This window comes from Oreochromis aureus, linkage group 11 (assembly GCF_013358895.1).
Source record: "Oreochromis aureus strain Israel breed Guangdong linkage group 11, ZZ_aureus, whole genome shotgun sequence".
Classification (NCBI taxonomy): Eukaryota; Metazoa; Chordata; class Actinopteri; order Cichliformes; family Cichlidae; genus Oreochromis; species Oreochromis aureus.
In genome coordinates this window covers 33,987,907-34,001,532 of record NC_052952.1, presented here as the reverse complement: position 1 = coordinate 34,001,532, position 13,626 = coordinate 33,987,907, and the positions used below count along the sequence as shown (strand labels likewise).

The 13,626-nt window shown below is 38.3% G+C and overlaps 2 protein-coding genes across 6 annotated transcripts in view; one reads left to right on the top strand and one right to left on the bottom strand.

Annotated features, from left to right (window-relative positions):
* The window catches only part of rgl2 (ral guanine nucleotide dissociation stimulator-like 2), a 32,029-nt gene extending 29,005 nt beyond the window's left edge, over positions 1-3,024 (top strand). For all 4 annotated transcript variants that reach the window (XM_039619962.1, XM_039619963.1, XM_031733689.2 and 1 more), the window contains one exon: positions 860-3,024. In XM_039619962.1, the coding sequence (XP_039475896.1) occupies positions 860-1,041 (182 nt within the window). In that variant the 3' untranslated portion in view covers positions 1,042-3,024. The remainder of the gene's footprint in view (positions 1-859) is intronic.
* A 69-nt stretch (positions 3,025-3,093) lies between these two features.
* dnase2 (deoxyribonuclease II, lysosomal) lies at positions 3,094-13,433 on the bottom strand. 2 transcript variants are annotated; one of them, XM_031733693.2, is made up of 7 exons: positions 13,091-13,430; positions 12,402-12,499; positions 12,038-12,209; positions 11,028-11,133; positions 10,107-10,271; positions 4,770-4,988; positions 3,094-4,497 (listed from the first exon to the last, which is right to left on the bottom strand). In XM_031733693.2, the coding sequence occupies exons 2-7, from the start codon at positions 12,497-12,499 to the stop codon at positions 4,133-4,135; spliced, it is 1,125 nt and encodes a 374-aa protein (XP_031589553.1). In that variant the 5' UTR covers positions 13,091-13,430; the 3' UTR covers positions 3,094-4,132. The 2 variants fall into 2 exon arrangements, with proteins under 2 accessions (XP_031589553.1, XP_031589554.1); XM_031733694.2 differs by lacking the exon at positions 4,770-4,988 and having other exon boundaries at positions 13,091-13,433.
* Positions 13,434-13,626: the final 193 nt, after the last annotated feature.

Below are 13,626 nucleotides of genomic sequence, written 5' to 3'. Positions count from 1 at the left end.
ATAATTATTTGAAATCATTATGAAAATCCAGTTAATAATGTAGGTACTTTAAGAGAATATAAACCTGAATGTTTGAACTGCCAATGCAAAGCTGAGCTTCCTCCTTTGTCCATTAACTAGGACAGTTACAATCAGCTGCTTTGATGATCTCAGAACAGCTAGACAGACATCAAAATCTATATTTTAATCTTTAATCTATATTACACATGTGTAATACTTTCTGTACAGCCTGGAACCTCAATTACATTTGGCTCCTTGAGGATCATTTTCTTACTGGGCCACATTCAGCATTGCTGCTTTTTTGAGATTCCCCCCTTCTCTCCCTTTTCACTTGTGCCTCTGCAATGACCACGAGATGTCCTTCAGTCTGTCAAAACGGCAACCGTTTAATTTCAATTTCATTTCTGGACAGAGGACAAAGGAAGTCTGCTGAATATTCTCCCTCAGACGGCTGGTGATATCATAACAGTCAGCCTGGGCAGTCCTGCAAAATTTACAGCCACAGGCATGCAAATGTAAAAATAAAAAGCAACACCCCACAAGCATGATTCTGATCGTGCTTGTGATGCTTCACTGCAAACTCCTGTGTGGTCTCTGGACTGTTGCCCGAGACAGGATGTACTTCATGATTGCACTTTTTGTGTTATTAGAATAGCAAATTTTGCAGTTGATTGATCTCAGCTGCGGTAAAATCTCTCTTGAGCTGTTTGCAGTTAAAAAAAGACTGAAAACCAAGAGAAAATACAATTTACTACAAGTTCTACAAGTCAAACCCATGAAACACTGCAAATGAATCTCATTAGAGCGCAGCAGCCTTGCACATGTGATGTATTTATTCCTTTCTCTTCTCTTAAAACAGAACTGGTCATCCCCGCTACAGGAAATGTCTTTTACGCCATGACGTCATCTAGTGTTGATTTCCTGCTAAGAAGGAAAGGCGGGAACTCCCCGTTTGGCTCGCATCCAATCAGCACAGAGACGAGCGCCACTTTTCCTCGAATCAAGGCCAAGGGGAGGAGACTGGTCAGGAATCTTTTTTGACATCAGATTTTTGTCTGCGAGGTGGAGTTCACTGATGGTCTCCCAATGTGAATGCAGAGTGAGCTCTCACGGACAGTAAATGTGGCCTTCTCTGTCCAACACAAAACCTACACATGCCTTTCTCCTGTGCTCCTGCCAAGCTCACCAAAACACCAAGAAGAAGTCTGCTTGTGTTTCAGTCAGCATCTCCTTACAGGAAGGTGTGGCAGATATTTCAGAACTCCAGCTGCTGTGTTCAACAGAGCTATTTGCACTTTTCCAAGCACGCTAATTTACAGGACGTGGACGAGCAGTGAAAGCCTTTAAGTGTACCTTTGGTACTGGTTCTCAAGTCCCTGTCAGGTAGCACTTGATGCTTTTTATCATTACAACTCACAGAAAGAAAGAGTTGTTTTAATTGCTACAAAACACCAAGAAATCCCTTGTTGTCTTGTGCCTCATCTGTGACTGACATTTCCGAATGTAAAAAAGATTTAATTGGTTGGAATGCGCTTCTGTGATTACCCAAGATGCTGTTGAAGGACTTGAAGTGTGTTTTTTGGGGGAAATGAGATTTAATGAGATCTGAATCGGAATCAAGACAGTGCAAGTGCGTCATTGTAGCAAAACACTGGAGCTTTTCAAATGAGACATATATGATTTGTATATATTTATATATTTTGTATGTCTGTGTGATCTCAGCATTGTGTGACAGGTCCTCGTGTGACAAGTAACTGTTTCAACAAGGAAAAATCCTTAAAATAACTGCAAGAAACAGGCTGACATGTCCACAGACAAGGACAGCTATTTCAGCTTTTACTCATTTCTCCATAAACTTAAAGCAGCAATAATCAGGATTTTAGAATAACACTGAAACTCTGTTGTAAACTGTTGTAATGAACTGCAGTCAGTTTATTATCAGTTCTGAAGCTCTGCTCAGTTTTTAAGGCTCTTTTAGCTCATTGTTTTGGTTTTACACTCAGAAATACCACCTAGTCGCAGCTGTCACCAACAGATATTACAAAAGCAGCTCTGATTGGTCATCTTTTCTACCTGACTCGAATACTCATGCAATTGTGAACCAACAGGTGAAGTCAGAGAGCCACATAATTTTCTCAGGAGCTGCTGGAGACCAAAGTAAACCTCAAGGAAGGCTGATAAGGACTAATTTAACCAAGTGGACAAAATGTATTTGCAAAGAAAATTTTTTACAGTGTCATCCTCCCTCAGCTGCACGTGAATGTACGCGGCTGTGTTGCTACGTTACAGGGTGATCAAACATCACTCAGCCTCTTAAACCTCGTGGATGAAAACTGATTATTGCAGCTTTGAACTTTAAGCACTTTTAAAACATACAGCTTTGCTTCAATTTGTTACTAGAAAGGAACATAAGAGAAAACACTGCCATTGTTAAGTTTAAGGTTTTTCAGGTCTGATATTTTCAACAGAGCATAAGCTAAACTTCATTTATGCAGATTTTCCAGTAGCTCAGCAGGAGTCCATCTTCACTGCAGTTTACACAGACAGCAAAGCCTCAGTTTCAGTGTCGTGGCTTCAGTGAACATCTTAACTTCAGTGTATGTCTCTTTGAAACAAATCTTGTGACCTCTGGTCGTCCTGGGTCAGTGCTGGTGAGGCTCCTTTTACCGGCCGAGGCACGAACACTGAGGGGCCAGGGAGAGGATTGTGGGTATTAATAAGACGTGCAAGCATGATCCCATGCTACAGATTGTTTTAGTGCCTTTCTCTGCAGGGTGCTCACTTTCTCATGTTTGCATTAGAATGTATACAGTCCACGTGGAGGAACTGCAGACAACTCCAGTGCTGTGTAGTTCCACATCAAAGCTATTTATGCACTACATACAGTATGTCCTATTTTTGTGGTAATAAATTTACTTTTATATGAATTTTAATTGTTTTTGACTGATGTTCAGTACCGAGATATTTTTCATGCTGCTGAGTATCCCATAAAAAACAATTAAAGTTGTTGCTACTTGTCAAAAACATGGCATTTCTGTTTTTCTCGTGAGGGGTAAACAAAGGAAAGAGGATGCGGATCAGTGACTAAAAATACATCTTTTTCTTCGTATCTTTATTCAAATTCAAGACAACCAGTGACAAGACAATCTTCAAGCACAGTCAGGGTCAGAATTAATGCATATATGTAGAAAAGTATCAAATTTAAAGCACATGCTGGAGATGCATACACACTCATACAAGCCTGGTTAATGATTCAAGTGTCTGTAATTTATCATCAGTAACAGATTGTTATTAAGCACAATCATTCCCACATTTGATTAAAAAGAATTAACCAGCAGGCTTGGAATTCTCCCGGAGAACAAACGAGCTAATGTTTAAAAGCAGAAAATGTCAGTGAGTGAAACGGCACTCATCCCGTTCGCACCAGTGTCTCTTCAGTTTCTCTGAAAACAGTACCCAGTGGTTATAAAGATGCTTGAATCACTAAAGTGCCACTTTTGAGGTTTTTGTCTTTTACAAAATGAACATATTACACATAACTATTCCAGCTACTTCTCCAACTCTAGAAAATCTAAAATTATAAAGAGAACAACTCAATAACCCTTGATAACCACATGAAATCATACTTAACAGAGGAACAAGTAAAATGTTCCCAATGAGTGTCTGTGGCTGATGGAAATTTTGTATTTTTGCTAAAGTTGATCGTTTCATTTGAATTATATCTATTTCTCTAGTAGGTGTGAGTGATGATTGGCTTTAATGTGTAATGTCACGACTTCTAGTTACACCTAAATTAGATTAGAAATAAACAATAACACCTGCACATACTTGAAAGTCATTACTATTTACTGTTAAATAAATTATTTGAAGATGAGACTCTATGGACTTTCAAGATTGAAATATTGCAGTGCTGTTTATTGGCATCTTACTGTCATCTACTGATCACTAGATTAGTGTAAAACTTCTGGCAGGAATTGTCTAAATGTTAAAGGCTAAATATTTCACATAGATTTCACTAGATGTGAACAGAAATCTGTAACAAATACATCCACATAAAACCCCGTTTGCGTTATATTTTTTCACCCTCATAACTCATCATGTCCAAGTTGACACATCTGGCTCCTGCAGACTCTCAGCACTGCACTGTTTTTCCTTGACAGTCCTCACAGTCCAAGGCCGCTGTTCGGTAAGCCTTCCACACCACCGGATCACGATGACACACTGTGCCCCCACCCCGCTTCTCTTCAGCCTCATCTCGATTTATGTCCCCGACACACACCCAGCCTCCACCAGCCCCAGTCTCACTGGGGCTCACCGCCCATTTGGAGTGGTCCTGGCTGGTCTTGAAGGAGAACGTCTGCCCAGGGTTGAGCAGCTTGATGTTCAGGACCTTCCAGTCCTCCGAGCAGTTGGAAGGAAGGATGCCTGGGGAGCGAATCCAGAACTGGACCAAGAGATCTGACTGGAGGGTTGGGGCCACCCACGCATGGTACAGATCTGATGAAGGGGACACAAGAATGATGAGGGTGTATTTTTTTTTACATTTTTTAGTAAACTGTACGAATGTTCTAAAATATTTCAGGGTCACAAAGAAAGAAAAGGGTTAGGGTTAGAAAAGACATCAAAGAACAATCACAAAGTAAAATTTGATATTGGATTATTTCTGGCGACATTTCAGCTCAAACATAAGCACTGATGTTTGAGCTGAAACAAGGATGGATTGTTGGCAGCACTGATTTTAGACTCCTTTTATTTCTATGAAGTTGTACCGTTGTCAAAAGAGGCTCCTTTGGCAAAGCTGATGAAGTTTGTCCCACCCTTTGAGGTGAGTGTCACGCTGCGATTGGACACAGTTTTGGCATGTGGAAAGAATTCATATTTCCGATTTTTTTTGTCACAAAGAGCAGCGAGCGAAGGCACCTGGGATGCCAAGGACTCCGGGATGCTGCAGTCATACACATTAGGCTGATTGATCTCCAGCTGTTCTCCTGTGGTGCAAAAGAAATTAGATTTAAAGCAAACCACACCCTATAATAACGTCATCCTTTAAGTAAAGCAAATAAAAAGCAATGCACTGGTGACACTGGTTCAAAGCCATTTGAAGGACCTGTACTGGAACACTGTGCACAGTAACATATAATTAAGGTATAATCTAACTGTACATACAATTAAGGAAGAACTTCAAAGTTTCTTCCTGTTTGATGTCTGACGTAAAGCAAATTAAAACGATAATCAGATCTCTGTTTATGTCACACCAGACCAATACATACAACTTCAATTCCAACGGAGCTGAGACAGGGCTGTGTTTATTACTGTGTAGCATTCCCTGGTCTTGTAACAAGGTTACAACAACCAAACACCCGGGAACTGAGAAGACCCGTCGCTGCACTTTTTGAGAGACTTCTTCAGAGAACAGTTTTCCACTTTGTTTCAGTCTATTTTAAACGAGCTGTGTGAAAATGGAGGGGCTTCTGAATCTTTGCACTTGTACATGCCACAATAAAATGTATTCACAGACAATAATTTCTGGAAGTGTTGTTAAGCCAGTGCAGTGATATCTATGACAGACTCTCGCCTGATTGTAATGCAGTGCTGCCTGGGGGCCCACAGTACTGATTTTCTTGTTTCTTGCGCAAATTTCTACAGATTCTTGGAATCGTTCGATGATATTATGTTTTGTAGATGATGAGCTATCCAAAGTACTTGCAATTTTCCTGGGAGGAACAATATTCAGAAATTGTTTCACAATTTGTAGATGTACTTTTTTACAGATTGGCAAACCTCTGCCTCTCTAAGATGCTCTTTTTATACCCAATAATGTCACTGGCATGTTCCACAAGCTGTTTCTTTTTAGTTCCACTTACTTTTCCAGCCTTTTATGGCCCCCATAACAAAATGAGCTAATATTTTTCATGAAACAGAGACATGAGACATTTTGTTTGTTTTATTTGTGCACACAGAACATTACGCAGGAATAAAGATTATTGGGGTAATTTAGAAATTGTGTCACTGCATAGTTTGTTGAGCATCGCAGCTTTCACTTAGTTGTTATTTATACATTATTGCTTATGTTCAGCGCTGTCTGCGGCAGATGTAGCAGAGCACCGCCATCATGCAGAGTTAAGCAGGTTGTTGTTAAAAATTATATTCATCAGCCTCCAGTTTAAGTATTGCTCTGGCTTTACTTTTAACTGAATTTTAAATTAAACCAACACAAAAGTAAATCGGAAAATAAAAACTTGCTCTCTCCTTTCAAAATATAAACCAAAGCAGTGAATACTGCAGGACTGAAGAACATGTGAAAAACTGGACTTTCAATTCTATTCTCTTTATATACATTCATGCATAACCGAGGCTGAAAATGTCATTTTTACCCATAAAAGCTACATGATGGCGATGTCTACCAATTGGTCGACTACTCTGGACTGAAATTCTTTCACAACTATCTGCTGTTTCCATGCATTTCTGGTGAGATATTAATAGCATTCAGAGGATGAGTTCTTCTGAGTTTGGTAATCCTCTGACTTTTCGTCCTGTCACCATGAGGATGACATTTTTGGTTTTAATTAAAACGTCTTGACATTCAAACGACTCTCACGATGAATCCTCTGACACACCTTCATCTGGCACAGACTGCAGAACAGACTTTTATTTGCCTAATACTTTGGTTTGAGGTCAATTACCCACATATGCCAGCTGATATTGGCATCCTGGCTTAATGAAGACAATACGTTTGTGACAACTGATAAATGACTTAAATACTTAATGTTTTAGCACAAACTGAAACATAAGCAGTACTTCGAATAAAAAACAAGTAAGTAGCTTAATTAAAGCATTAACAGGAAAACAATTCTGACAACATAATAAAATCATTATAGACAGCAGTATGAAATCTCAATTTTTCCAAATTTATGTCCAAATGAATGCTGCAAGGTGCTTTAAAATGAAAACACGATGAGGTTGTGCTCACCTTCTGCTATTTAACCCTGCAGAATGGACACTCTGACACTCTCAGCATGTCAGCTAGAGAGACGAGAATCTGATAAAGCAAATCCCTGCTGGAGTGTGAGGGCCAGTATCTCTATGGTTACATACCTCAGTTTAATTACATTACCCCAGGCACTGCCATAGCAACTGTGCCAACTGCTGGGTCTGCCAGGGAACTGCAGAGGCAGTCGGGTGACATGGTGATGACACCTGTTTATGCTGATTATCTCAGTTCAGGCTGTTTTTGTTGTGTCAATACCTGAGTCGATTATTAAGTACCAGATGATACTTGAATCATCTTCTCCGGGGAATAATAATAATTCTACATACTGACACAGATTAGTGATTAAATGTGTTTAAGAAGTGTTCATTATTAGTGTGTGACATATACCGGCATAAATCAGCAGTATTTTTGAGCATCACATGGACATTTACTGTTTAGGTGACCTTAAACAAAAGAGGACACAGAGGGAAATCATTACTATATAACTGTTGATGTTGATGTACTGTTTTGTAAATAAACAATAGCAACCATGATCGGTTTAAAAAAAAAGAGGCAAAATTAGAGGATAAAAAATCATCACAACGCCATTGTGTCTCCATCCATTATGTCTCCATTTTGTTCTGTTTGTGCTGTGCTTTGTCCTGTAAGAGCTGACAGGGGAGTAAATGGCAGCATGAGCTATACCTGTGTGTTCACCTATAAAAGCTTCCTTCTTCCTGCAGTCACTCTCTGGTGTGATCCTTGGGTTTCTCTGCCATTCATCCATTTCATCCATACATAGTCTACACTAAACGACTGACCTGCAGACAAGCATGTCTAAATTTAGCTGTGCTTTTGTAAATCAGTTGTGTCTACCAAGTTACCAGCTCACCTTGTCTCCTGTTCTTTGTCATAGTCCGCTAGCTGGATTGTGGCAAGGTGAGTATAAAAGTTGTCTTATATGTAAGACTAACAATGAAAATATGCTTTATAGTTCGAAAAAATTGCACTGCCATTTACTTAAATATATTGCTTCTTCTTTTTACTTTGTAACTCTGTTCACCATGTCAAAAAATAGGTATATATAAATTAAGTATTATATATATATGTATTTTTTTATTACATATATCTCTCCCTCTTCATCAGGGATGCATTATCTCCAAGTTCCAATATGTACAGTAAGAAGTGTTGGTATGGTGTGCTAGTAGTAAACCATTCATATATAAAGATGCACAATCACTAATCAATGAACTTAATTAGAAAGAGCTATGATGTTTGATGATATTGGCTGGTTGCTTTTTACTTTCCTTGTTTTCAGTCCAACAGACAGTGTTCCAGTGAGGATGTTCATATTAAACATGACAAAACATCCAAATAATGTACAAATAATCTCTGTAAGAAAAAAACTTATGGTTCAGACTGTGATAAAGATTCAGTGTCAATAGAGCTGCCACGATTAGTCGACTAGTCACGATTACGTCGACTATCAAAATCGTCGACGACTGATTTAATAGTCGACGCGTCGTTTGAAGCTTTGTAAGATCACAAAAGACGCAGGAATAAGTAGTAGGATTTAAAAGTGTAATAACGGACTGAAACAGAAGATGGCAGCAGTGCATGTAAAGGATGCCAGCTGCCGTTAAACCCCGAAGAAGAAGAAGCTGTGTCCCAGAATTCATAGTGCGGCCCAGCGCAGTTGTCAACAATGGCGGCAGCTAGTTAGTTTTAATATTACTCTTATTATTCTTTCTGGGTCACAAAATAAACGTTTAACATATTTTCAAGCTGTAAGTTTTACGTCCAATCGATGCATGATCTGATTAGTCGACTAATCGCAAAAATAATCGGTGACTAGTCGACTATCAAAATAATCGTTTGTGGCAGCCCTAAGTGTCAATCAGGCTTTTTTTTTTTATTCTTGACTACCTGGATTTTGTCACTGAGAGGACAGAAGCCCAAACAGCAAGCAAACTAAGTTGTCTTAAAAGAAAGAGGAAGAGAGCTTAACTCATAAGGAGGAGAAATCCCACTAAAGCCACAGTATGAGACAAATACTGAATCATGCAAAGCTACTTTTGTAGGGTACAAGAATAAAAATGGAGCTGGACATGAATAGAGCAGGTCGTCCTTTATGTGGACAAATATAAAATAGCATTAAACCATAACACTTTGCATGGTTGTCTTTTTACTTTTTTTTAAATTTGTTAATGGACTGGTATTTTTATAATGCTTTTCTGTTCTAACTGAGCACTCAAAGCGCTTTTTACAAAAAGCCCCTTTCACCACACATCACCCACACATTCATATAAGCTATATTTCTACACCTAAGCACTTTGTATAATATTCGCACAGTGGATGCATGGGGTGACTTGGGGTTTAGCATCTTGTCCAAGGCTACTTCGACATGTACGCTGGCATAGCTAGGAAATCAATCCTTCGACCTTCTGATTGGTAGACGGCCCATTCTACCTCCTGAGCCATAGTCGTCCCAAATAAAAATACAAATTTAAAAATATATATTTAGGCCCAATGGGGGGAGGGGGTGACTTAAACTACTGGGACTATAAGAAACTTACAAAAACTTTGCAAATACATATTTCACTCTATTTAACAGCTGCATCGTAGCTGAGATTGCATTAAACGCAACTGGAATTTCTTTTTATCTCTATTTTATTTAGTATACTAGAAATTGGTTGGCAGGACATCCAACAGCTTCTGTGAGCCCCAGTTTGGTCTGCAGGCCTTAAGTTAACATGGTTAAGATGTTTGGCTGATACAGTAAACTACATAAACATAAAATTCTTATTCGCAATCTCTCACAAAATACTACCACAGGCTACAACAGCTTGACTTTTTAACTACCGAGCAAAAATATTACCCTAATAAAGATATGAGATTGAAAAGGAACTCTTCAGTTCCTTGTTAATTAAAGCATATTTAGTCAGAACAACATAACTGCAGACAGGGAACAGAATATGAATCGTCATTAGCTGTCTGGACCTTCTCCTCCCAGCACTCATACTGTGATTGCAATCTAATACCATCATCCATTTAAACATCCTCATTAAGTGTTAACTGCATTTTTATATCAACTCTTTCTTCACTAAGAGGCCACGTGGCATGGCTCCAGTCTTACCGATGGTCTGGAAATGGTCGAGCGGGTATGTAACACAGATGAAGTTTTGCCCATTAATCTCCCCGCTGCTGGGGTAATAATACTCCCCTGCCTGTTGAACAGGAGGGAACTGAGGGGTGCTGTGGACCAACCAGAAACCCTGATTTTTATCCAGTAGCACAACACCTGAGGAGCAGAGATATTAAAATAGTAAGCAAAATACATCAAACATTTTCCCTGAAGATGGTTAACGTGGACATTCAAGTGAAAACAAAATATATTTATTTATGCTCATTTGTTTTTACGCATCAGAGGAAATGTAAGTAATGCACATTAATCTGCACTTCTTTTTTAATAAGTAGAATTAGAATATATAAATGATGAAACAAGGACGTGAGGTTGACAAGGAGATGTTCCGACACGTTTTTATTACTATAACAAATCTTTGCCTGACATTTTTTGGCGCTTGTTGCAGCATTTTTAAATCTTCCTAGTATCAAATTTATAATGAACATACTGTATACTTTTCATGTAAGTAAAAAGAGGAGCTTAAATGTGTGATAGGTTGTCTTTATGCTTTTTTATTTAACCTTGATTTTAAAAATTTTGCGTCTCTCACCCATTCGCTCTTTATCCAGGACCAGGTCATGGACCAGTCTAAGCTTAGACGCCCAGATGTCTCTCTCCCTGACCACGTTATTCAGGGGGACTATCAACATGTTCACAAGCTAGACAAGAGATATAATCTATCTAGCATGTCTCGGGCCTACCCCAGAGTCTCCTCCTCTTAGGACATGCCCGGAACACCTCAACTGGCTCATTTTGGTGTGGAGTAGCACCTCCCCTACTCATCTCATTTTTTTCATACTATTCCAAGATTTTGGAAAACAGAGCTGTATTAATCAAAACTTTCTGCAGTCTTGGGACAATCAGATAGATCACCTTTTGTGTGGCCCCCTCTGCTCTCACTGTTATCAACCCATCTGTCACCAGACGAGTCCTCGTGTGGCTTCTGGTCATTGTAAAGGATGTATGCAATGTCTGTATTCTGTAAAAAAACAAACAAAAGGTTTTTAACTGTAGCTTCATGCATGTGTACTCACTGATCATAGAAAATGTAGAAACAAATGTTTTCACCTCAAAAGAAAACAAACAAATAAAATGGCACACACTGACATCCAGAGTTGTAAATTCAGAAATATGTTTTGTATGATCATCTGTGTTCCCTCAGCTGTAGAGAGAAAGACATATTTATATTTATTTATCTATGGTGCTTATCTTAAATCCCATTGTGCTTCTGAAAGTCATGCTAACCCATTTACATGCTTTATTCTGTGCACTTTTGGTGATGTTACACAACACAATTACGCACAAATGGATGTATCCAATAATTTTTGGTTTAGAATCTTATGCACAAACTCTCTGACATGTTTTGATGAATCTATCAAATTTTCAATTAGTAAATGACCTTTTCCACCTCCTAGTTGCACAATCATCGCCCAGAAAGACAGATCACCTGAATGAACAGATGCAGTTTCACTTCTCATAATATGTTTGTTCCTCTGATCTAACAATGTCAACCGGTTACAGCAGATGTCTATGAAAAAAATGCTTATTATTGCATATTATGTTGGTGAAACAAGAAGTCTTGTGACTGAGGTCACAAAGAAGAAGCAGGAAAAATTTAAATACCCTAAGCTCAGGGACTAAAATCTGCACATAAGCATAACCACTCATCTTAAAACAGCTGTAGTTTTTTTGTCTTTTAGCATTAATTGTGTATATATTAAATCGATTAATAATAAGGAACCTAAAAGAGTATGATAATCACATTTTGAAGAACAATTACTTTCATGTGGGCGTTTTTCCAAATGAAACAGAGCTTACAGTTTTTAAACTTTTTACTCAGTTCCACCTTTGTAGCAGAAAAAAGAAACCTGACGGAAACAAACCTTCCCCTGCGTGTACAGCTGTCCGACCGTCCTGCCCAGGGCGCTCGTGGTGTCATTCACTGTCCCCTTCCCTTCAGTCCATCCTTCACTCCCTTGGTCCAAAAGCAAATACATCTCACCTTGTTCAGGAGACTTACTGCCATGCTCTTTGGGAAGTTTGTATATATAGAACCTAAATCAAACAGAGACACAGACAGAAAGGCTGTACATGTAAGAACTGCTTATATTGGTGCATGTCTGTAAATGCTAAACTGTTATTGAAAATATTGCTTCTGTTTAATCAGAATAATACATCTAGGTTAAAACAAACAAATAAGGAGGACATTTGTACGTGATTTCTCAGGAATTGTTAACAGTGAATTACCAATCAACAGCATCTCCTTGGTCATTGTAGCAACTGATTGGTGAGGTGTTGCCCTCTAACGGCACGTAGAGGATCAGCACGGACAGGAACAGAAGCATCTAAGAACAAGAGAGAGACATATTAATAACTACAGTTAAATATGTGTTAGGAAATTAAAAGATGAGTTCACGTTCAAAATATTTGGTTGAAGCTCTTTTTTTTTAACCAATAATGACTCCTTCGTAAAGAGTTTCAGTATTCTCAAGTAAAAGTACCAATACAACAGTGTAAAGTCTTTTTTGTTTGAGTAGAAATATTAAAGTATAAGCAGAAAAATGTCCAGCCACTGAAGAGTTGTCATTTATTTATTTATTTATTTATATTTTTCATACCGATGCATTAGTGGGTATATACTATCACCGGTAAATTATAACCTCATCTTGTGACTTGTTGGAAAATGAATGAAAAGAAACTTTTAGTATTACGGTAAAAAGTAAAGCTCCTGACTACAAAAATACTGTATAAAACAGAAACAATGATTTTAATATGAAAACATTTAACTAATATTTATTTTCAGCTAAATCTAATAATACTTATGATTTGATCATATAAATCAAAGCAGAAGTCACTCAGTCGCTGGAATCGTTAGCGGTTACAGATAACTGCGATAGAAAAGTGAAAAAGTACAGTATAAATTGGAGTCAACACACCTTTAGCTCTGTCTGTTTGCCCTCACGTATGTTCTCAATAGTCTTATTTTATTTTGCTGCACGAAGATCGGCTGTGGCCTCCAGTTTCGTGTTCTTCGAGTACATCCCAGCCTACAAGTGTTTCCTACAGGCACTGGCACGTGCTTGTTTTGATCTCGGCCGAAAGCTCCGGGATGAGACAATGACGTATGACAAACGCGGAACGATCGCTACCAACGGCAGACATTACATTACAGGAAAATTATCGCATTAAAGAAATAAAATCCAATTAATCCTAAATAGCGCTCACGGTTTAGGCGTCAAGACTGTTTTAAGTGTTTTTAAGCTCCGAAACTTCGAAACTTATCCTTCTCAAAAAGTCCTAGTTTCATGAAGTCATGTGGTTGATGACGTCAACTGGTAGGCGGTACTACCCAGAAAGCGGCCATTACAAACACCTTTATAATATAATATAATATAATATAATATAATATAATATAATATAATATAATATAATATAATAATTAGACTTTTTTATAACAGAAGCAGATTGAACT